Genomic DNA, 22,495 nt, shown 5'->3' on the forward strand with positions numbered 1-22,495 from the left:
GTCCGGCTTTGCTTCTGACGTACAGGCCAGACTTTTAAATATGCCCTTTGACGGCTCTTACCTGTTTGGTAAAAAGGCACATGACAGTTTGGAAAAACTGCAAACATCTAAAGCAGCAGCCAAGTCACTAAGAGCTGCAATCCGCCAAACTAATTTTCGTTCCTCAGCATCCTCTTGGAGTGGAAGGTCCTTTCGCTATTATTCCTCATATGGAAGAGGCAGAGGACGGCCGGCTCAAAGAGGCCAAGGAAAATTTACCCGTGGTGGACGGGGTAAAGGAAAGAAAGCCGCATCAGCAGGAGCAGGAGCCGCTTTACCTTCGGCAACTGCGTCAGCCGCTCCCAAACCACTCTGAGGTCTCCCATCACAAGCCACCTGTAGGGGGCAGGTTAACTCACCATCTGACGGAATGGCAGGCGATTACGTCAGATGCTTGGGCATTGGAGACAGTTGCCCAAGGTTACTGCCTGCCTTTTCTACGCATCCCTCAGAGCCATCCACCGGGGAACAGCTAGCTGAAAGTGCCGGATCCGCTACTCTTGCAGGAAATTTTAGACCTGCTAGAGAAAGGTGCCATAGAACCGGTACCTGTAGCAGACAGGAACAAGGGCTGGTACTCCCCCCTACTTTCTCATACCAAAGAAAGATGGAGGACTGAGACCCATCCTGGACTTACGAGAATTGAACAAGTTCCTCAGGAAGGACAAGTTCAAGATGGTAACTCTCTCTCAGATCATTCAGGCCCTCCAGCTTCAGGACTGGCTGGTATTTCTAGACCTTCAGGATGCTTATTTCCATGTGCCAATCCATCCCAAGCACAGGATGTACCTGAGGTTCGCAATTGGCAACTCTCATTATCAATTTCCAGTTCTGCCATTTGGGCTGACCTCCGCACCGAGAGTCTTCACCAAGCTAATGTCGGTTGTGGCTGCAAGTCTAAGGAGGGAAGGGATTCACGTCTACCCCTACCTGGACGATTGGTTGATCAGAGCAGTTTCTTCGGAACAAGCTTGGATCCAACTAGATTATGTCTGCCACTTCCTTCACAAGCTGGGCTTCTCCCTCAATTTAAAGAAGTCACAGATGATACCATCACAGAGACTCCAGTTCATTGGAGCAGTCCTGGACACGTCCCTGGGAAAAGCCTTGCCACCAGAGGTGAGGGCTCAAGATATTCTGCAGATGGTCACCAGGTTTCAAAATGCCCAACGTCTCCCAGCCTACAACTTTTTGAGGTTGCTAGGCCTCATGGCATCTTGCATATCCCTTGTGCCAGAGGCTCGCCTGAGAATGAGATCCCTTCAGTGGGCACTGAGGACTCAGTGGTCACAATTCTCAGGGAGGATGACAGATCTCCTCCGGATTTCGGACAAGGTAGCCCACGACCTTCAATGGTGGGCCTCTCCAGAGAACATCTTGAAAGGAGAACTGTTTTGGCAACCATGGCCGTAGATAACAGTAGTCACAGACGCCTCACTCACGGGGTGGGGAGCCCATGCCAACGACCTGACCATCAGCGGTCGTTGGTCACCATCGGAGTCCAGACTACACATCAACCTGTTGGAGCTGAGAGCCATCAGACTGGCACTGAAGGCTTTTCTGCCGTCTGTATGGGGGAGAAACGTCCTGATAATGACGGACAATACAGTGGCCATGCACTACCTCAACAAAAGAGGAGGCGTAGGGTCACTGTCACTGTGCAGAGAGGCGATGCAGCTCTGGTTTTGGGCAATTCAGGAAGGAATCTCTCTATCGGCAATTCATCTAGCCGGAGAGAAGAACTTGACAGCGGACGCTCTGATCAGGCAGAACACAGTCTCCCACGAGTGGGAGATAGCTCAGGAAGTCCTTCAAGAGATCTTCGCCCTTTGGGGAACCCCTCAAGTGGATCTGTTCACCACCAGTATCAACAGGAAGTGCGACAGATTTTGCTCAAGGGAATTTCCCCCGAGAGGAGCTCTATGAGATGCGTTCGTAGTGGACTGGGAGTTCCCACTTCTGTACGTGTTTTCTCCGGTCCCTGTCATTCCTCAAATGATCAGGAGGTTGAGAAGGTTTCGGAAGACCATGATCCTAATTGCCCCGGATTGGGCCAGGAGAACGTGGTACCCGGACCTTCTGGACATGTCCATCTGCCCTCCAATTCGTCTACCGTACAGAGAGGATCTTCTCTCACAGAAGGGAGGTCAGGTTCTCCATCCAGCCATAAAGACCCTCAACCTTCACACTTGGTATTTAAAAGGTTGAGGTACAAGGATTGGGACCTTCCAGATGACGTCATGGAGGTGTTGCTTTCGGCCAGAAGGCCAGCAACTAAAACTCTATACCGCTGCCGTTAGAATACATTTTGCAGCTGGTGCAGAGAAAAGAATATCAAACCCTTTTCATGTGGTACACCTGCGGTGTTATCCTTCTTACTTTATTTGGCAAATTCAGGCCTTCAAGTTGGCACTATTAAGGGCTATCTCGCAGCGCTATCGATCTTTAAGCGCACTGCAGAGGGGCCATCGTATTTCAAAATTCCATTGGCAATACAATACCTGAAAGGTCTAACTAATGTTTACCCTCCAAGACCATTCCAAGTTCCCTTATGGGACTTAAATCTAGTTTTAAACTTCCTAAAGGGTGCTCCTTTTGAACCACTCCACTCTTGTTCATTGAAGTTTCTCACCCTCAAAACTGTTTTATTGGTAGCATTAACATCTGCTAGAAGGGTTAGCGAGATACAAGCCCTATCTTGTAAACCTCCTCATACAATTTTTCACAAGGACAAAGTCGTTCTACAGGTGAAGCCTACCTTCCTCCCAAAGGTAGTTTCTGAATTTCACATTACTCAGAAGATTACTTTACCTTCATTCTATCCTCCTCCCCATCCGGGGAAAGAGGAAGAGAGACTACACAGGCTGGACCCTAAGCGAGCCTTGAGTTTTTATATCAGTAGACTTGCTAAAATTAGACAAGCAGACCAACTCTTTGTAGGTTACGCAGGACATAAATTGGGATTACCAATAACCAAAAAAACCATCTCCAGATGGATTATTTTAGCCATTCTGGAATGCTACAAACTGGCTGGTAAAGAGCCCCCTCATAATCTAAGGGCTCATTCGACCAGGGGTATGGAAGCCTCCTCAGCTCTTCAAAGAGGGGTACCAATTAGAGACATATGTGCGGCTGCCACATGGTCGTCCGCACATACCTTTACCAAATTTTATAGCCTGGATTCCTCCTCTAGTCAAGAGACTAGATTTGGCAAAGCTGTGTTACACTCTGTTCATTCTTAAAGAGTAATATGGCATCTCTCACTCCCGCCTCCAATCACATACCACTGCTATGGGAGTCTATCATAGATAAGGAATACGTTGGAGGACACAATTCCTTCGAAGAACAAGTTACTTCTTACCTGGTAACGTTCTTTCGATGGGATGTTCCTCCGACGTATTCCTTATCGCCCCTCCCATCCATCCCCGCAGTAACATTTCCCTTGTGGTTGCAGCTTACGCTCCTTCAAGGGTAGTAACCATTCATGCAATAACTACCTTACACTACAAAACGGAACTGAGCAACGGACACTGCGCGTGGCCATTTATAGGCATGATGACATCGGCGTCGATACAGTGGCTGTCGAGGAACACCTACTTGACGGACGTCGACGCACAGCACCCTTTACTGGGAAAAAAAAATTCCGAGGCCAGCAAACTGGAGATACAAATATCATAGATAAGGAATACGTCGGAGGAACATCCCATCGAAAGAACGTTACCAGGTAAGAAGTAACTTGTTCTTCTCGGCCCCACAAAATGTGCATACTAGGCTAGATTACATGTTTGTCATGCAAGAGCTGATGCAGAAATAGTACAGATAGAATACAAGGCAAGGGTCTTGTCAGACCACTCGCCACTGGCCCTCACATGGCAATATAGACCCCCAAGAGCAAGGATACCGACGTTAAAAGATGTAATATTCAGGGAGGATTTGAGAGAAGAAATAGTCAGTTACTTTGAGACAAACACTGGTAGTGTTGAGTCGGCGGGTACGCTTTGGGAAGCCTTTAAAGTGGTAGTGAGGTGGGATAGCCATAGCTAAGACTAAAGGACTGCAAGGAAGGATACTAACAGCACTGCAGGAAACGGAAAGGGAGCTGGAGAAAATGATGAGAAGTGAAGGCAATACTAAAGAGGACACTGAAAACATAGGCAGGTTGCAACAAGAATGTGCAGAACACTGGGAGAGACTGTGCAAATTAAATCATAAGAGATATGTAGAAAGACAACATGCAGGAGGAGATAAACTGGGAAGAGTGTTAGCATGGCTATATAAAAGTGAGATCCCAAGACCAACGATCAGGGTAATAGAGAAGGAGGATGGGCAGGTAGTGGATACCCAAGAGGGCGTGAATAGAGAATTCCTAAAGTACTATCAACGGCTGTATGAGGATGAAGGGGGAAGCGACCACAGGGACATAAGGGAAACACTGGAAGACATAGGTATGCCACAAATTAGTGCAGAGGAGCAAGAGGACCTAGACGCCCCAATAACCCTGGAAGAACTAGAGGAGGTGGTGGTGCAGCTACCCACTTGCAAGACCCCGGGGGGCCGACAGTCTCCCTAGTGAATTTTATAAACTGTACAGAAAGGAGGTGCTCCCCCACTTTTGGCTATGTTAAATGAGGCAAACGAAATAGGAAGATTGCCGGAGTCCTTGAGAGAGCCGATTATTATACTACTCCCTAAACCCAATATGCCGGGCAAAGATTGTGGATCATTTAGACCGTTGGCAATGCTTAATCAAGATAGTAAAATGCTCACAGCGGTGCTGGCAAACAGGATGAAACGGATTATAGACAAACGAATACACCCCGACCAGACTGCGTACGTCCCACATAGAAATATAACTAACAACCTCATGCGACTACACCGAGTTATAGAACACACAAAATGGCAAACTTCGGAAATTGCAATTGTATTGCTAGCCGCAGTAAAAGCATTTGACTCAGTTAAATGGCCATGGCTGATAGCAGCCCTGACCAATTATGGGATAGGAACTGGGTATCTTAAATGGGTCAAATTGCTGCACAGCGCGCCGATGGCCAGGGTTAAAACGGGAGCGATAATATCGGAAAGGTGGCAACTTAGCAGGGGTACTAGACAAGGATGCCCGTGGTCCCCCATGCTGTATATCTTAGCATTAGAGCCCCTGGCGATTTATCTAAGGCAACAGTATGACACGATAGGGATAAGCATTAACGGAGAATCGCACTTGATCTCCATGTACGCTGACGATATGCTGTTGTATTTACAATACCCAGAAGAAAACCTCCAATATGTTCTGGAAGTAATGGAACGATTTGCGGTGCTGTCGGGCATAGCGGTGAACCCCAGAAAATCATGCATATTCTCTACGAGTAGAAACGTCGGTATTCCACAAGAGAAATTGGCAGTTCTACAAATACCGTGGGAGGTTAATACATTTAGATATCTTGGGATAGACAGCTACCATACGGTTGAGGCAGAACACCAGCATAATACGGAGAGGGCGGTCAAGGGCTTCGAAAATAGCATGAAGTTTTGGGTAAAGCTCCCTCTGTCGATGATGGGGATAGGGGCAATGTTGAAAATGGTGGTCCTACCCAGATTACTGCATTATTTTGGGAATATACCATATCTGATATCAAGACGATTCTTTGACAAGGTGCACAACATGTGCAGGTGGTTCCTCTGGCATGGGACGAGGACCAGGGTCGCCCTTTGGAAATTGCAAAATGCATATGATAAGGGCGGCATAAACTTGCCAAACTTCGAAATTTATTATCTAGCGAGCCAGCTATAATATGTGGCAAAATGGCTATCAGAAGACCCAACCTCAGAATCTAGGTTGTTTAGACGGGATTGTGCCCCATACTTCTTGAAGGAAATCATATGGCTGTCCAAACCAGACATGAAAGAGCGCCCAAAGATGATGACACTGGGGTGGAAAACATGGCGCAAGGCCTGTCAGATAATGGGAAATCCGACCCGTGTTCCCCGCAGGTGCCACTGGTTGTACTGGCGGGGAAAGAGGTGCAGTTAATGAAGATAATCAGGAAACACTGGGACCCGGTGGGGATAGCAACAACAGGAGATATTTGACAAGAGGGGAAGATAAAGGAATTTGGGATGCTGGTCGAGGGTACAGGGTTACATATAGGACAATATATTACATATCACAGGGTGGTCCCACAGATTAAAGAAACATGGTCAGAAATAGTGTTGGAAGAAGAACCGGATACCACCATAGAAATAATATATGATATAGCAGAGGGAGAGCACAAGATATCCAGATTATATGAGCTGGTAATGTCCAAAGTGGGAAAGGAAGTGGTACAATTACGACAGGACTGGGAGGAGGAGGTGGGTACCCCCTGATGAGTGATGGAATGTGGGAGCGGGCCCAAGGGTTCCACAAGAAAGTGTCAAGGAATGCGAGGTTACAGCAAATACAGTTGTACATAACGCACAGGGTTTATGACACCCCAAAGGATAGCCAAATTCAGTAATGCAGAAAGGCAAATATGCCCCATAAATGGCGAAGAAAACACTGGGATGACGCATATGTTCTGGGCGTGCCCGGAAATCGAGAAATTTTGGGGAGAAATAGCCCACAGAATGGAGGAAAAGGGGATTAAGATAACTGTTGGGATAGCGTGGGCGTGCCTGCTTGGGGCTTTCCCCAGATCACGTAAACTTAAACATGTAAGCAAACTAAAGGATTTGGCGTATATACTGGCGAAGCGTAATATTGCCATGGGGTGGAAGGCGTGTCACAGACCTAGGATTGAAGTATGGTGGAAAGACCTCCAGAAATGGACAGAAGCCAAACCTGTAGTAAGGCAGGATGCTAGAAACATGTGGGGGGATGAAGAATCAGAAACCCTGACCAGCTGGAGACACCTCATAGCTATACTATTTGGGTCCACGTAAGATTGTTCAGGTGACCAAGACCCAGCGGATAACGCGAGTAAGGAAACCCCTTTTCAAACTGCAGAAGTAGATTGCGAAGAGATGTAGGCTTGGGGGGGGGAGGGAATGGGAAAAGCAGTCAACAATGATTGTGTTGTATAAAATTCGAAATATTGTAATTGTATTGCAAGTTTGGTTGTTTGTTGATATAAAACTAATAAAACAATTTTTTAAAAAAATAACAAAATAAAATTCAAATTCTGCAAAAAACAGACCAACGTGATTGTATTGATGTTAAGGTTCTTGCGGATTTCAAAAATGTAACATTTCTGTGATTAGTCAAAATGGTTACATTGTGTTTTGCTCCCAATATGGCTGCACTCTTGAAAGGCTGATTTAATGGATAAGAGTTCATGGTCAGAGATGGTGTAGTTAATTTCTGCCGGGGAGAATTTTTTAAAATAGAAAGCTACTTGATGCAACTGCCCTGTAACGGGATGCCGTTGAGACAGCATTGCCACATGGCTAAATTGGAAGCATCTGCCTCCACCAACAATGGCTGCTCAGAGTTTGGATGCAATAACACTGGACAGGAGGTAAAACTAAGCTGGAGAGTTTGAAATGCTTTCTCTGCTTCAGTTGTCCATTCGAAACACACCCCCTTCTTCAACAATGCCACAATTGGAGTGACTACGTGAGAAATGTTCTGAATGAAACAACGATAAAAATGAGAGAATACTATAAAACTTTGCACTGCCTTCACATTGATAGGGCTTGACCACTCCCTAGGAATTCCCACAAACCCCATTAATAAGAATGTAAAGGCCTGTTGCATAATCCAAATGGCATCACCAGATATTCGTGTAAGCCAGATTGTGATCCGAACACAGTCTTCCATTCATCTCCTTCTCTGATTCGTACTAGATGATATGCCATTCTTAAATCTAATTTAGTAAATATTGTTGCACCATAAATTCTATCAGATGCTCTTGCTATGGCTTCTATTGTACAATTCAAAGTCTTTTACACCTCTAAATTGGCAGTACCGTGATCCCTCACTACAAATCAATTGCTGCTGCGAGCCTCTGAAAGACTCTGTCCATGGTTCTAAGGTGCTGCGCTATGTTGCTACCAGCCTCTGAACAGCTTTTTTAGTAGTTATTGGATCTCGTGGAAAGACGAGCCCTGATGTCGCACTTTTTAGGGTAATTCCCTCCAGTGTCAAGTTGTGATGGTTCCCAAACACAATATTTACATTGCGCTGTGCCCAGACCATGACTTGCAGTCTTCCGAAAGACCCTTGCTGCTCACTCGCCCCTTATAACACCAGCACTCTCATGCTTCAAGACACCTGTGCTCCAGCGCCTCATAAACACACGCCATTAACGAATAAATGCACACAAAAACGGTGCTGCCTTCCAGGTAATTATAGCACAAGTTCATTAAAAAGGGCGATCATTAAAATATTCATACTTTAATAACATTAAATTTACTAATTAAATAACTTGTTGAAGAAATATCAGAATAGCATTATGCTGCTTTTCTCCATAACAACTTGAAAATACATGAGCACAAATTCCCACCAATTATCCACAAATAGTCCCATGAAGATTTCCTGGTAGTTTCGTCAATCATGAAGTGCCTTTTAAGACACTTTGGCCCTGTTTGGTCTCACCTACAAAACCCAGGACCAGCTTGCTTACGAGTTCAGGATGAAAGGCAGTTTAGAATTGTGCCAGAGTTTGAAACCACCACACTGGCAGTTCTCCACCAGTGAATTCGCCTATCCTCCTCCTCCATCTTGGAAAGGGTTCAGACCATTCTCCTGAATAGAAAGCAGTTTAGGAAAATATATGTGTTGAAACTGAATCTCACACAGGTCACATGTCGCTCCTCACACTTCCCCAATTCTCTGATTCTGAAATCTCCTATAACTTGGGCCTTATAGCAACCCCCACCCTATGCACAACCATTCACTTGTAAGTCCCACCACCTACATGTGGGCGGAGCTTGACACTGCCAGAAGATCCTTTAGATACGTCTCGAAGACTGAATCAAGAAGAAGCTTTGCTGTACCTTGCTGTTCCAATTTGTTCTCAGTCATGGGGAAATCAGCCTCCTAGAAGAGCAAGGTAAATTGTATCCTTGCGTGTAGATCCAAGGTTGCTATGCTCTTGGAGCTCAAGCTTCTGAAAGCCCTGGGAAGCATAGCCTGCCATTGTTGTACCTGTTTTCAAATCAGGGGACAAGAGAATCCAGAAGGACTACTTGATGGCTGAGAGGAAGACCGGCAGATCAGTTCCCTGCAGCTGAGAGGTATGGGCTTGAAATACTGTGCCCAGAACACAGTGGATCATTAACATTGGCACCATGGAAGTGATGCTTGCAGTCCAAAGAGATATCAAGTGTTGAGATCTTCCGTGGCATGATTTGCCGGCAGATAATTCTGTAGGAATGGAGGATATTTGTTTTTACTATCATTCAACCTGAAGTGCCTTTTGTTCTTAATCACTTTGAGATCTGAAAAGAGAACCCAAACAAGGAAGTGCAAACCCAAAGTAACCTGGGTTAGCAGTCAGCTTACTGCTGACACCTCCCCTTTCTTCTGGATTGTGTGAGCAGCCTTGTTTACTAAAAACCTCTTGGAAAAGCATAGACATGTTAGATAATACATTTGAGCATTCCTGTTCGAGCTGGATTTTTTTCAAAGTTAAATCATAGTAACAATCTTGTATCCTAAATTGACTATTTTGACGTCTTTTGATATGTATTAATTTCTTTTAAAACAATAAAGGTTATTTTTATTATGATTTCTCATAATGTTACCACCCATTTCATGTTAATATGTTATCCAGTTTTACTGTTTCACACATGTCTTCAGATCTTACATTCTATTCTGTAACCCTTAACGTTATTGACCCGTGATTCTTTGATAGCTGCATCCCCCAGCACCTCTGGCAGAGTTATGGCTTGAGCTCTGCCAGACTATTTGTAGAAGAGCCAGTAGTATTTTAGTGGGGGTTTCCTTGTCTGTGTTTATGAATAGTTGGAAATGGTGTTGTGGGAGCTGAGTTATATTTTATTAAGCCTCTGGCCATTGTTTCACTTTTATTTTATCAGTGAATTGGCCACACAAGCATTGACTGCTCTTCCTCTACTCAGCCTCTGTTCACACCTCTTGCTAGCCAGCTTTCACAAGTCTTCCTCTCTGTCACTAGCTTTCACATTACTACCTTCATTGAGTAACCTCCTCATCTCTTTTAGTGACCAACCAACAAACATGTGTGTCAGTGATCACACTTCACACATTCCCTCAGCGATCATCGAGGTCATTCTTTTCTCGTGACTGTTCTTCAGAGCTCTTCTCTAAGCGATCATCGAGGACACCTCTTTTTCAATCCGTGGCCTTCACATCTGTTCTCTCACTGATGAGCCGCCACATCTTTCTCTCAACGCCCAGCCGTCACATCTCTCCTCTCTGTTCAAGCCACCCCTTCGCTTCTCCTAGTGCCCAGACTCCACTCTCTTTCATTGACTATTATTACATACCTTCCTCTCAGTGACCTGCATCCATGTCACTTCTCTGAGGGAGGGACCAACCACCTATGGGCAGCTGTTTCTGTGACTAGCTGGCAGATTCCTTTTTTCTCTTAGGCAAAAGGCTTTGTATCTCATTCTCTTTCATTGATCATGCTTTACATCTCGTTGTCTCACAGTGACCAGCCTTCACATCACTTACTCTCTAAACAACCAGATTTCATTCGTTTTACTCTGCCTGAGATGCCCTCACATGTCTGCTATCAGTCACTAATCTTTATATTTGATGTACTTTTCCATCATTGGGTAACTTGTACATCTTTACTTCCTACAAGCATAGGTTGGCTTCTATCTGCTCTGCTCACAAGAAATAGCAATGTTCCCCAAACCTCACAACTGTCTACTTTTCTTATTGTCTGCAGGGGCCGTTCTTCATGTCAACAGAATACAGAGCAAGGTTTCATGAAGGGCCGTCATGTGTGCCAGGTAATTTAACCTGCATGTTTATCTCTAGCATATCTCCACAACCTGTAATTGGACCTCTGGCAGAAACCCTTCAAACTGTAGTTCAACATCCGGTAGAACCACCTGTGACTAAATAACATGGTTTACACCACCTTGAGGGCTAGTGGGACTCGTCTGAGTTATTGAGAAAGTAACCAAATACAGCCCCAGAAAATGATGTCGCATCACACTTATGTTAAGTGAGGAAAGGGAGTGAGCCCAACAACTTGAAGGGGAAACAATCAATTGTGCATTCTACAGGAAGCAAAATGGGGCATTTTTCAAAAATAAATTTAATCGGTTTAAAATTGAGAGATAAGGGCTTCCCACGAAAAGGGAGCAAGAATCAAAAGCCTCCCCAAAGGCTCAAATGCACAAAGGATTGGTGAGCCTGGCAACAACATTGAGCACCTGAGATGGATAGCAGCGATGGCTGCCATTTCACAGTGGCCCAACAAAGGAGATAAATATGAGAGATGAGCCAGATGGAAAATGAAGTTGGAGGGAAACAGTAACAGGAGGTTCCCAGCTACACTTCTCCTGGTCTCAGTGAAGATCAACTGGGGATGCTGATGGGGTGGTTGCAACGTGCACTGCTGGGGTCAGGTAATCTTCTCAGAGAAGAGAAGGGATTGGAGACACAAAGACATAGTGGTTTTACTTTGGCTACAGAGAGCTGACCTGTTTGAGGATTAAAGAATAGTTAGGAGTGTGTCTTGCCCTCACAATCAGGTACTGGTACTGCCCTGAGAGCTGGCCTGTGGTTCATTAAGTCATGTTAGCCACCCATATCCAGATATGAGAAAACAGTTGTCTAAGAGTGGCCTCCATCTTTAGCCATTTGTGATTTGTCCCCTCTCTCGCAGGACACAGGAGAAAAACATTGACCAAGAAACTAGGTGTGTCTCCTGAAATTGTGTTTCCCATGCGGTGGACAGTTGCACCGAGTTTCTCCCGCTTTACCTGACTTCACAACTACAGACAGATGCACCACAATGCGTTTACATGGGGACCAGAACCTATGTCAGAAACTACTAGTGTTTACCACCTCTGACAAATCCAGGGACATTCAAGCTCTTTCACCAGCCTCTAGTGTGCCATGCTACAATCTATGAAACAGGACATAACAGTTATTAAACATGACCTGAAGTAAACCATGTCTGAATTGGATGGAACGGTAGGCAGAGTAAAAGAGTCTCTGATTTGGAAGATAAACTGGTCACTGGGATCGATTAAACCCTTGAAGGCTTTCACAAACTGCCTGCATGACTTGAAGTCTTTCGAGAGACAGGAAAACATCAATGCAGTAGGTGTCCCGGAAGGGGGGTGGCTTTAAAAGGGGCAAGCAACTAGTGGCCTGTCTGGAAAATGTTCGCAACTGGGTAGAGGAAAAAGGCAAATCCTGTGGGAAGGGCATAACAGTGTGGTTTTATCAAGACTTGTCCCTGCAGTCCTAGACAAGCAGAATACATTCTAACAAGCATTGAGAGGCCCATAAAGGCAGTTAGTATGATACACTTGGGATATCTCCCTTGCTTCCATCAGATTTTGCATCAAAGATAATTCATTAAATATTGCAGACACAAAATCGAGATCACCCAGATCCTTGCAGCAGAATCAAGCAACTAAGCATGGAAGTCCATCAAAAGGACGAAGGTCATCAATGATTGAAGTCACAGAAAAATGACAATGTATGGCCTGGTGCTACCATGCCTTTTTAAGCGATCAACACACAGCCAATGCTATTATAATTCATAGGTGTACACTGTCAACCTTCCATGATAGACAAGATTTCAAAGTTTTTATCAGAAACATTTGTCTCACATTTCATTGCTAAATCCTTCTTTTGAAAGGCGACAATGAGGCACCTCCCCCTTCAACTGCTGCAGGTGCTGAGAAAGGTGAGACTGAATGCTTTTACAGACTAAAAGTCTACCTACAAATTGGAAGTGCTTAGTTGGAACATCAATGGTGCTAATAACCTAATCAAGCAAACCAGGTTTTGAACATATTTACGTTGAAAAGGTACAGACCTGGTCCTCCTCCAGAAGACAACTATCCATCAAACGTGGGTAAAATGGGGAGGGCAGATTTTGTATAGCTTGTTTCAGGTGAAGATAAGATGTAGCTAGTGTTGGGATGTAAATGAGCTTATCCCACCCCCTAGGTGCTTCCAAATGCCACAAACACTATATGAAGTGATATAACATACAAGGGGGAGTGATCAGCCTCATCAGACTCTGTATAGCAACCCTGCAGCACACAGAAGTAGGTGCAGAGCACTACAAAGGCCCATAACCCGCAACTCCATTTTGTATTAGGCCCAGAAAGGACAAGTTTCAGGCTCACGCTGCTCATGTTCTTGGTTCACAAAGGTTTACAAAGTCCAATGTCTGTGTAACATGCTGGCTCCGCTTGAGCCCTGTTCCCACGGAAGTCCATTTCCCTCTCGTCCCTTGTTGCAAATATTTAGTATCTTTCACTGGAATCCGCCCTGCAAGAGCGTGAGACAGCACTAGGCTCAGCGCTGCGTCCATTCATCTCAACTATTCTGCCAGGAGGGCTCTCACCCCCACCCCGCTCTACCGGAGCCAGCCTCGCCCCATCGCCTTGACTCCTACACCTTTGCGTTCCTTGACAGGAAGGTGACGCCCATGTCCAAACCCTCATCAAGTGTCCGCTGGAGATCTAAGCATGCGCAGCAATATTTCTTCTTTGCAACAACACGTCCCCTCGCAACACGAGGTACTAGGGGGGATTCACACCCAGGTTGGAGACTTTGAGTGCGGGAACTGTGATATTAACAAAGCCCTGAATGTATGGGTCAGCCTGACTGTATTTTATCCTCCCTTTCCCTTGGCATCACTTCCCGTGCCGCCCAGGTTCCTGCCACGATGAGTAATATTTGAGCTTTGTATGTTTAGTTTAGATAGAAACTGTGGGCCTCATTACGAGTTGGGTGCAAAGGGATACCGGGCACCGGTAAGGACACTGGTGCCGGTAATCCCTTTGCGCCCTATTCCGAGTTCCCTTAGCAGGTCCCTTCCTTAACACCTGGTTTTACCAGGCGTTATGGAAGGGACCCGTTAAGGGACTTTAGAGCTAATAACGGTACCGTAATTTAAGGTACTGTTATTAGCGCTTCCCCCTTCCCATTGAGCCCTGTGGGGGCTCAAATGGGAATGGGGAATGGCTTTTTCAATGGGGATTTACCGGTCCCGCAAAGGTCGGAATAGACCGGTAAGTCCACATTGAACCAAGGTGGACTCGGTACCGGTATTGGAGATAGTCATGGCGCAAATAGCGCCATGATTACCTCCATACTCGGAATGAGGCCCAATGCCTTAATGTGTGACCCGACCTTCACTGCGCGGATGAGCCCAACCGATCCACGTGGACGCTGATCGATGGGACAAGAACAAACCAATTGCTGCCTGGCATCCCCTACAGAGCAGGCCCATGTGTAGGGTCCCACCAATCGTCGATGGCACCGACTTGTACCATATATGATGACGACATTTGCCTTTTTAAGATAATGTTTGTGACTGTTAGAGCCAGGGCACTCGGGCAGCAGAGTCAATTGCTGGCACTTGTGTTCTGTAAAATTAAACCTTATTATACAGAAGACAGCCGGTCCCATAGTACAGCGAGTAGAGCACTCGCTTTGACATCTGGACCGAGCCTGCTGACGCAGGTTCGAATCCCGGCAGGGCCAAACTCAGCCTTTCATCCTTCCGAGGTCAATAAATGAGCACCACACACCATGGGCAATAATAAGCAGAGCTCAGATACCTGAGGGTTCGTAGTGCTATATAAATGTTAAATTATTATTATTAATATTATTATTATTATTATTATCCTTGCAAAACTATCTCTTGACCTATTTCCCTAGCAGGTTGTTTTTACTCTGGAGTGTGCGTGTAGAGGGACATGCCTTCACTAGGTACCCCTTTAGCATTCAGATTCCCAAAAGGCTCCTGGGGAGATGGAATGCTGTTTTGGGGAAACCTGGCTCACAGACCTTTACCCTTTTCTATGACCTGAACAAAGTTGAATTACATTTTTTTCAAGGATCTCAACACAGCCTTGCTGATTATAGATGATTGGAATGTAGTGTTCAATTTCATTATACACAAATCTGTGACACCCGCAGCAAGAGACGACCCTGGAAGATCTGCTCTGATAAAATATGATTGAGAATGTGTATTTGGAGGATGATGAGCCCCACACAACGCAACTATACCTTCAGTTTGGTGCAGTAGGAACACTTCTAAAGAATAAACTTTATACTGAAAGATAAGCACCATACACTAAACTCCTTGGATACAGCAGTATTGGAGTTGTGTCAGACCATGCCACTGTTGCCTTGCTATTACTCAGGGATATTCTCACAACCTACTCCAAAGATCTCATTTAGTCCTATGTCATGTGTGAGCCTTTTTCCAGGTCTGATATACAGAGGGTCCCTGCTACAGCCTGGGCACCTGGACAATCCCTAATACAATCTTCTCTAACCTTATGATTCCCTCTGCTCAGAACAACTAAAACATATTCTGAATGGGCTGGAGGATCCAAGAGAGCGCTCCTTCACCCTGCCCCTCTGCTAGAGTGTTCTGGCCCTAATAGTACTCCTTCTCGCTTCCCTGCACTGGGGAACCCTAGCTCTGGCAGTGCTCCTTCTCTCTACTCTGAGGAAGAGAGACCAGAGCTTGGTGGTACTCCCTATTTATGCCCCCTCTAGTGGAGAGACCTGATCCTCATAGTGTTTTCTGTTTCTTCTTCTGTGTTGGAGAGGAATGGTCTTAGTTATTCACCATCGCACTACCATGTGCTGGATAGACTGGCTGCTCTTGTTACACCCTATCCATGGCAATATGCTGGAGAGGCCTAGCTAGTGCGCCTCTCTGCCCCTGTAGTCAAGAGGCCTTGTCACTCTCTCTGCCCTGTCTCGGAAAGGCCTACTTCTGTTAATGCATCCGATCCCTACCCCTAACGTGCTCTCTCCTTTCTTACCCATTGGAGGAGACTGGCATTGGTAATGCTGCCTTGTGTACCATGTATTAAAGAAGCCAGCTCTCAGTGTTACTCACTTTCCCTGCCCATGTGCTCTAGAGGGCTGGTATAGATGATGTCCCACTAAATGTCATCTTGCTGTAGCAGCCTTGCTATGGGGTGCTTCTCTGTTTGCCCTATATCTCCTTTAGATAGGCTTGGCCCTAGGAGTTGGGGGAGGGGCGTACTCTCTTCCACTCCTCCTGCACTGAATCAGTATTTTGCTGTCTCCAGCAACATACGCAGACACACTGGTGACAGATTCTACACCGTGGTATTCCCTGTCATTCCTGCCGATCTGTGCATGCTCAGAATCCTCCATTTATGTAGCTCACCTACCAAGACTAGTGTTCTTAGATCCTTTTCTAGAGCTGTGTAGCATGCACCGTTTTTGTGATATAGCATCTCCTTACAGGTGGCATCAACAGAACAAGGGTCTGAATGATAAACACCTAACCTTAAACATGTTGTACAATGCATGGTGTTTGAGTCTTGCTCGAAGGTTGAGTTGAAGATGTTACTCCTCCCCTCTGTGAGTCAATTTGTCTTTCTTGGTGGCTTCTCATGGTTCCACTATCACTGCACCTGTCCTGGTTTTGGGTGGAATCTGCCTTGTGTTAACTGCACCTATGATCATCCACATTTCCTGTTTTCGTACACTGTTTCTTACAACAAATCCAATCCCATGTTTTGCTGCCTGCATGGAATTCCTTTAACCAGGATATGTTATGGATAGCTGTAAGTTCACCTCTTGTGCTACATACTAGAGGACCCTTTTGCTCTATTACTGTGGGGGATGTGTCTTAAATGACATTCAGAACTTTCCTTCTGAGTGATGATCTCGGCTGCCCGATGCGCACAGCCCTCTCCTTTACTCATTGTTTTGTGTTTGTCTCCTTTACACCTCCACGTTCATTCGGTTTTTCATCATCCAGGCTTCTTTAGTTGGGTTTGTGTCTTTCACAGCCTATCCCACCAATAAGAATGTTGATCCTCCTCCAATGGGTGGGTGCCGGTTGGCTTGTAATTCAGCATCACCAGTATCTACTAACCTTCTGCAGCAATGCAGAGGTCAGAGCTCACCTTTCCCAATTGTTTCAGATTGCTATTATCAGAAAAGATGGATACTGTTTTAGCTCTCTCTCCAGCTACCTGGCATGGGAAATATTGGGACATTTCTTCTTTGACCAGAGCCTCCATCCCCAGAAAACACAGCTTATCTCTGATTGTGGCCATCCCAGGATGACCAGCGTGCACCAGCTGTACTGTTCTTTTAGACAGGGAGTGTGCCTCACTAAATGGGGAAATAATGCTGATGAATTTTGGAAGCAGGCCCTTCTCAGAAATGACAAGTTCCAACTGGATGTCCATGACCTCTTGTAAGTTATTTCTGGCTTCAGTGGTTTGGTGCTGATTTTCCTCTAGAATGTTATTGCATCTGCTTCTTCGGTGTGCATAAATGGCAATCTGAAGGTATTTATTGCCGGCTGTGGCCCATATAATCATTCTCCTCTAACTTTATGGCCCGTCTTTGGCACTTTCAATTATGAGCTTCAAATATTCCTTCTGCCTGGCTGCCTTTGCTCTTCTGGTGTGGCTGGTTGAGAAAGGCCAAACAGATCAGTCCACCAAGTTGTCAGTTTCTGAATTATTTTCAGCATCGAATCTGTATTGATTCTATGTGAGTCAGGGAACTCAGCTCTGGAACAGAGGAATCAGTTGTTTTTCATTAGTTACCATCCTGGATTACTGTCTGTAGGCAGAATGGTGGGTGCATGCAGGGTTGTACTCTATGATTATATCCCTTCTCAAAAAAGACACGCTGCATGAAACCCTTTCAGAACATAACATTGCATGTGTGCTGGATAATGTGTGCTCTCGTGGCTCCCTGGAGTGGCTTAAATTGTACGGTCTCTCTCCTGCATGGAAGAAACGTGATCCTTATGTGCCTGCCCAGTCCCTGCCACCTTGCTGCTAAGACATGGATAAGCGCCCTGTTCCCCCTTGCTGTAGAGGCCTGGCCAGTGCAGTATTCAGTCTGCTCATCTGCATGATAGCCCTGGCCCAGGCATTCTCTATCTCATAGCCTCTATTTTGGAATGACCTGGTTCATGGTGTAGTCTCTCTCATTGCTTATGTTTAGGAGAAGACAGGCCTTGTGGTGCTCTTTCTCTCTGGTCCTGTGCTGGAGACGCTTGGTACCAGGGTGGCCTCACACTTTCCACTATGATAGAGAAGTCTGGCCTGCTCATGTGGTTTCTCATTTCACTTCCCCCATGCTGGAGATCCACAGGCCTTGTGCTGGAACACTGTCAGATTTCTCAAGCAGTGGAAATGAGGTTGTCTGACGTGGAATCTTGAACTTCCAACGGAACTGCCTTGCACTGTCTGAACATGATTTTATGTTGGAGCAGGGCATTAGTGATTCTTAAAAGAAATGTGGGCACACTGTCTACATCTATGCCTTGAATGTCTTAGTCCTGACATGTGTTGCACGAGAGCCCTTGCTCTAGTACTGACTCCTATGTGTATCGTCTGCCTGCAGGTAGATTCCAGCGGAAGATGATTGGGGTGAAGGAGAATTCTGGATTCACTGAAGGCTCCGATCTGGAACCCATCACATACTGTCCCAAATCACAGTATCGCCAAGATCTCCCTGTGAGTGTTCAGGTGTAAGGTGAGGGAGTGTTGGCAGTCACCCGTAGCAGGAGCACCCACCCACAGGAAGGATCCACCCACAGCACATACCTTCACCAAACTGAAAGCGGACAGTTAATCTGGACAACAGAATTCCTCTACCTTTTTGTTTTTCTGAAATAGAAACTGTTGTTTTACTACTTGCTTCTTTTGACAATTCCAGTGTTACTTTCAGTTCTGGCGCCAGTGAGTCTGATTGATTGGAGAAGGATGAGTTATGCTACTTTTGGTATCCATGATTAGATCAGGGACAGGGAAAGACATTCCTGATTTGTTAAACTGGAATGTCCACTCCGCCGTGTTCTAATCAATAAGATTGAATGTAAACATGCATTGGCAATGGAAATGGGTATGGATTTATTGTACGCCTGATACAGCTATATGTCATAACAATAGCCATCAGAAGTCCAGTTTTGCCTAGGTACCCCTTCACATGCCTGGGTACAGACCTCATATGCCATGGTATGGCCATTTTATGCCAGGGACAGCCTCTTTTTTATGATTTAGTTTATTACAAACTTTTCATTGTTATACATCTCTTCATTACATTACCAGTAGAATTCTTGAAGAAGAAGAAAAAAGAAAATATAAGAAAGGAAAGAAGAAAGGAAAGAAAAAAAAGAAAAACCATAGGATATCCAAGGAATAATCAAACATGGGTCTGTTAAAAATCCTTCAATTTTGAAATTTCACCCCAAAACTGTAGCACTGCAAAGATTAAGCTCTTTTCCCCCAATTATAAGTACATTCCACCTTTCCTCAAGGGATTAAGGTATGTCAGTTGGTAGTAGGAAGTCTCAATATGTCCCTCTTATAGCAGCAAGCTCCTCACAGACCATCACAATGTGAAAAATAGTTTCTTTTTGAGAGCTTTTTTTTACAAAAACGGCAGATGTCAGGTAGATCCGTCACTTGCTTCATCTGTACAAGCATCTCTCTCATAGGTAACAGATTTAGCCTCAAACGCAAAAGAAGTCATGCATCTTTGGACATGGAAACTGGTGAAGATAAGCAGGCAATTGATGGCACGAGCATCCATAGAGCAATTTATGGACAGTTTGTACTGGGATTTCAGCTCTTGGGTCTCAATCCAATCACTCCATTGGATTTTCTTCTCGATTTCCAAAGGATTGAATTTCAAGGTTTCAATCGAGGTTTTCTTCTCGATTTCCAAAGGATTGAATTTCAAGGTTTCAATCGAGGCATCCAAGACCACTGTCCAAAGAATACAGTTTCCCTTCCATTTGTTAAATATCGTATTGTGGCTATTGGTTGGAATTGTCCTCCAAACGTCGATTTGAGGTACTTTGTCATCTATAATCCTTTTCCCATAAAGTCCAACGATTTCCACAATAGCTGTGAGTGCAGAGATTTTAGAGCAAGTTCGAATCTTATTCTTTGGACTGGAAATGATTGTGGCAGGGATAGTACTTTCCTCCAAAAGAGCCCTTCCAGCCGATCTCAAATATGCCAATAAGTGTAGCTTCCACTCCGTATAGTAGGATTGGAGCGACTTTCTTGCGATAGAAGACTTGAATTGGACGTAAGGAATATCTACCATATTTTTTATGGAGAATAAGGGATCTAAGTGATCCGATCGCAGCTGATTTTGCCGCGGTCGGAAAGTTTGCATGAGAAAGGTGCGAACTACCAAAAGTTTGCAAATTTCTCATGCGAACACACATACATACTACGGGGGCTGCAGGGGGTTCCCCCGCAACCCCCCGCTCACTATACTCTGAAGTATAGTGAGCGGGGGTGTTGCGGGGGACACCGCCGCAGCCCTTGGTTTTCTTTTCTGGGTGTGCTGCGGGGGTGTCCGCAACACCCCGCTCACTTTACCACACTTTATAGTGTGTGGGACAACCCCGCAGCCCCCGCAGTCTTTTTTTAAAAAAACTTACCTGCAATGCTACCACTAAAGGTTCGAACTATTGGTGTTTGAAACTTTGGTGGTAGCATTTTTAGAACTTTTGGTCATTGCGACCATTCATAGTCGGTGAAAAAGTACAATACCGAACAAGGGCTTGGCCCGCTAGAGATCTAGCTTTCGCTGTCAACACCATCTCGCATTCCGACTTCATCCAAGGACAGCCTCTATGACAAGCTACCACCTTCATATGACCATGTACAGCCTGTTATGCTGATGTTTAGCCTGGCAAGTGCGCAACTGCATACCAAGTGCATCCTCTTTAGACCAACTACAACCACTGTACGCTAGGTGAACTCTCAGATTCCCATGATACGCATGCTAGATACAGCGTCACATGGATGAAACAGAATCAGATGACCAGTTATTATTATTATTATATGCCAAACACAGTCTCATACGCCATGATACCACCATGATAGGCTCAGTTACAGGCCCAGCTGACCAGGAAAAGCATCAACTTTCAGAGCACACCATGTTGTTGCCATCATATATCATGTGATCCGTCACAAGACCAGGTGCAGCCTAATACCCAGCTATATCCATCATAGGCCAAGCTGTAGCGATCATATGTTTAGTTGTGCCAGAGCCTATTTTGTCCAGTAGTCTTGAAAATTACAAATCTTTTGGGCAACAGATAACTACATTTGTAAAATACAATTAAAGATAATCTGTTGTGAAGTGATTGCCTCTATGTTCCTATATTAACCGTGCTGGCGCACGCAGCTGGGGAAAGACGAGCCATCCTCTAGCATTCACCTTTGTCCTCAGTGACAGGAATTCATGCCAGGTGAGAGGAAATTTTGGAGTAGACATTTTGGCTGCACCACAAGATAACTATGAGATGGTGTGGCATCAGTCAACCCTTGCGGGTGTGAGTTATGTTGCACTGTTGTTACAAGGAATTACTACATTATTTGAATTGGAGTTAAGGGTCAAAATTCACCAATGTTACAGTCGGAGTTCAAATATGATGCAAATCTGTGTCAAATTCATATTTGTGCCAACTAGGAGGCACCATCGCTCCCTGCAGCAAAGAGCTGTTTGTGCTTGCTTTCTGAAGACTGTGCGCCAGGACTCAGGAAGACAGCCTCTTGACATTGCCTGTGGACATTCACTCTAGGGTTGAACTGATTCGTATTTTTGATCCTGCTGAGTACTCCAGTGAGGAGACTCTGAAATAATGTGGATATTCCTTTCTTCCTTTTTATGCACCTCATATACTTTCTTCAACGTCATAGAGTACTCTGATAAAGGGGGGATGTCATGGATGGTAATGCAGACTGTTGAAGATGAGTTTCTCCATGCTTTTTCCTTTCCACCTCACTCTTAGCTTTTGGTAATAAAAAAATCTATTTTATATATCGTTGCACTTCTGACCCCGCCACCCCCCCAATAGCTGCTGCCTCATTCTAAAATTAGTTCTGTATAGCCAAGCAGCTACATATGATGTCCCTGCCAAATTTTACTCCATTCTTTTCCCCCAGTCAAACAAACAAAGCCCTATTCACCACACTTGCCTGAAAAAAGCCCACATCCAAGACAGGCAGCCACCTGTAGAAAGCACCCCAGAGTATTTACCTAGAACAGATAACCATTAAAAGCTCCAAAGGCATATACCCCGTGTCTACTGGGACACAGCGAGCACAATCACCAACTGAAGCAGGATGCTCACGGTTCAAGCATCCACCCACCTGAGGGTCACCACTGAAAATGTCACCCTAACCCTCTAAGCATCCACTCAGAATGAAAACCCACAGGGAGAGGGCACCAAGTGATCACTCTGGCACATTGGGATACTGAACAAGTACACGCCCTAAGTGTGCACTCACGGATGGC

At 45.2% G+C, this 22,495-nt stretch overlaps 1 protein-coding gene across 4 annotated transcripts in view; it reads left to right on the top strand.

Annotated features, from left to right (window-relative positions):
* SAXO4 (stabilizer of axonemal microtubules 4) overlaps nt 1-22,495 on the top strand; it is a 438,314-nt gene that overhangs the window by 323,209 nt on the left and 92,610 nt on the right. For all 4 annotated transcript variants that reach the window (XM_069623878.1, XM_069623881.1, XM_069623879.1 and 1 more), the window contains 2 exons: nt 10,896-10,959; nt 18,575-18,687. In XM_069623878.1, the coding sequence (XP_069479979.1) occupies nt 10,896-10,959; nt 18,575-18,687 (177 nt within the window). The remainder of the gene's footprint in view (nt 1-10,895; nt 10,960-18,574; nt 18,688-22,495) is intronic.

The sequence above is a fragment of the Ambystoma mexicanum genome, chromosome 11 (genome assembly GCF_040938575.1).
Source record: "Ambystoma mexicanum isolate Mex_15411 chromosome 11, UKY_AmexF1_1, whole genome shotgun sequence".
Lineage (NCBI taxonomy): Eukaryota > Metazoa > Chordata > Amphibia > Caudata > Ambystomatidae > Ambystoma > Ambystoma mexicanum.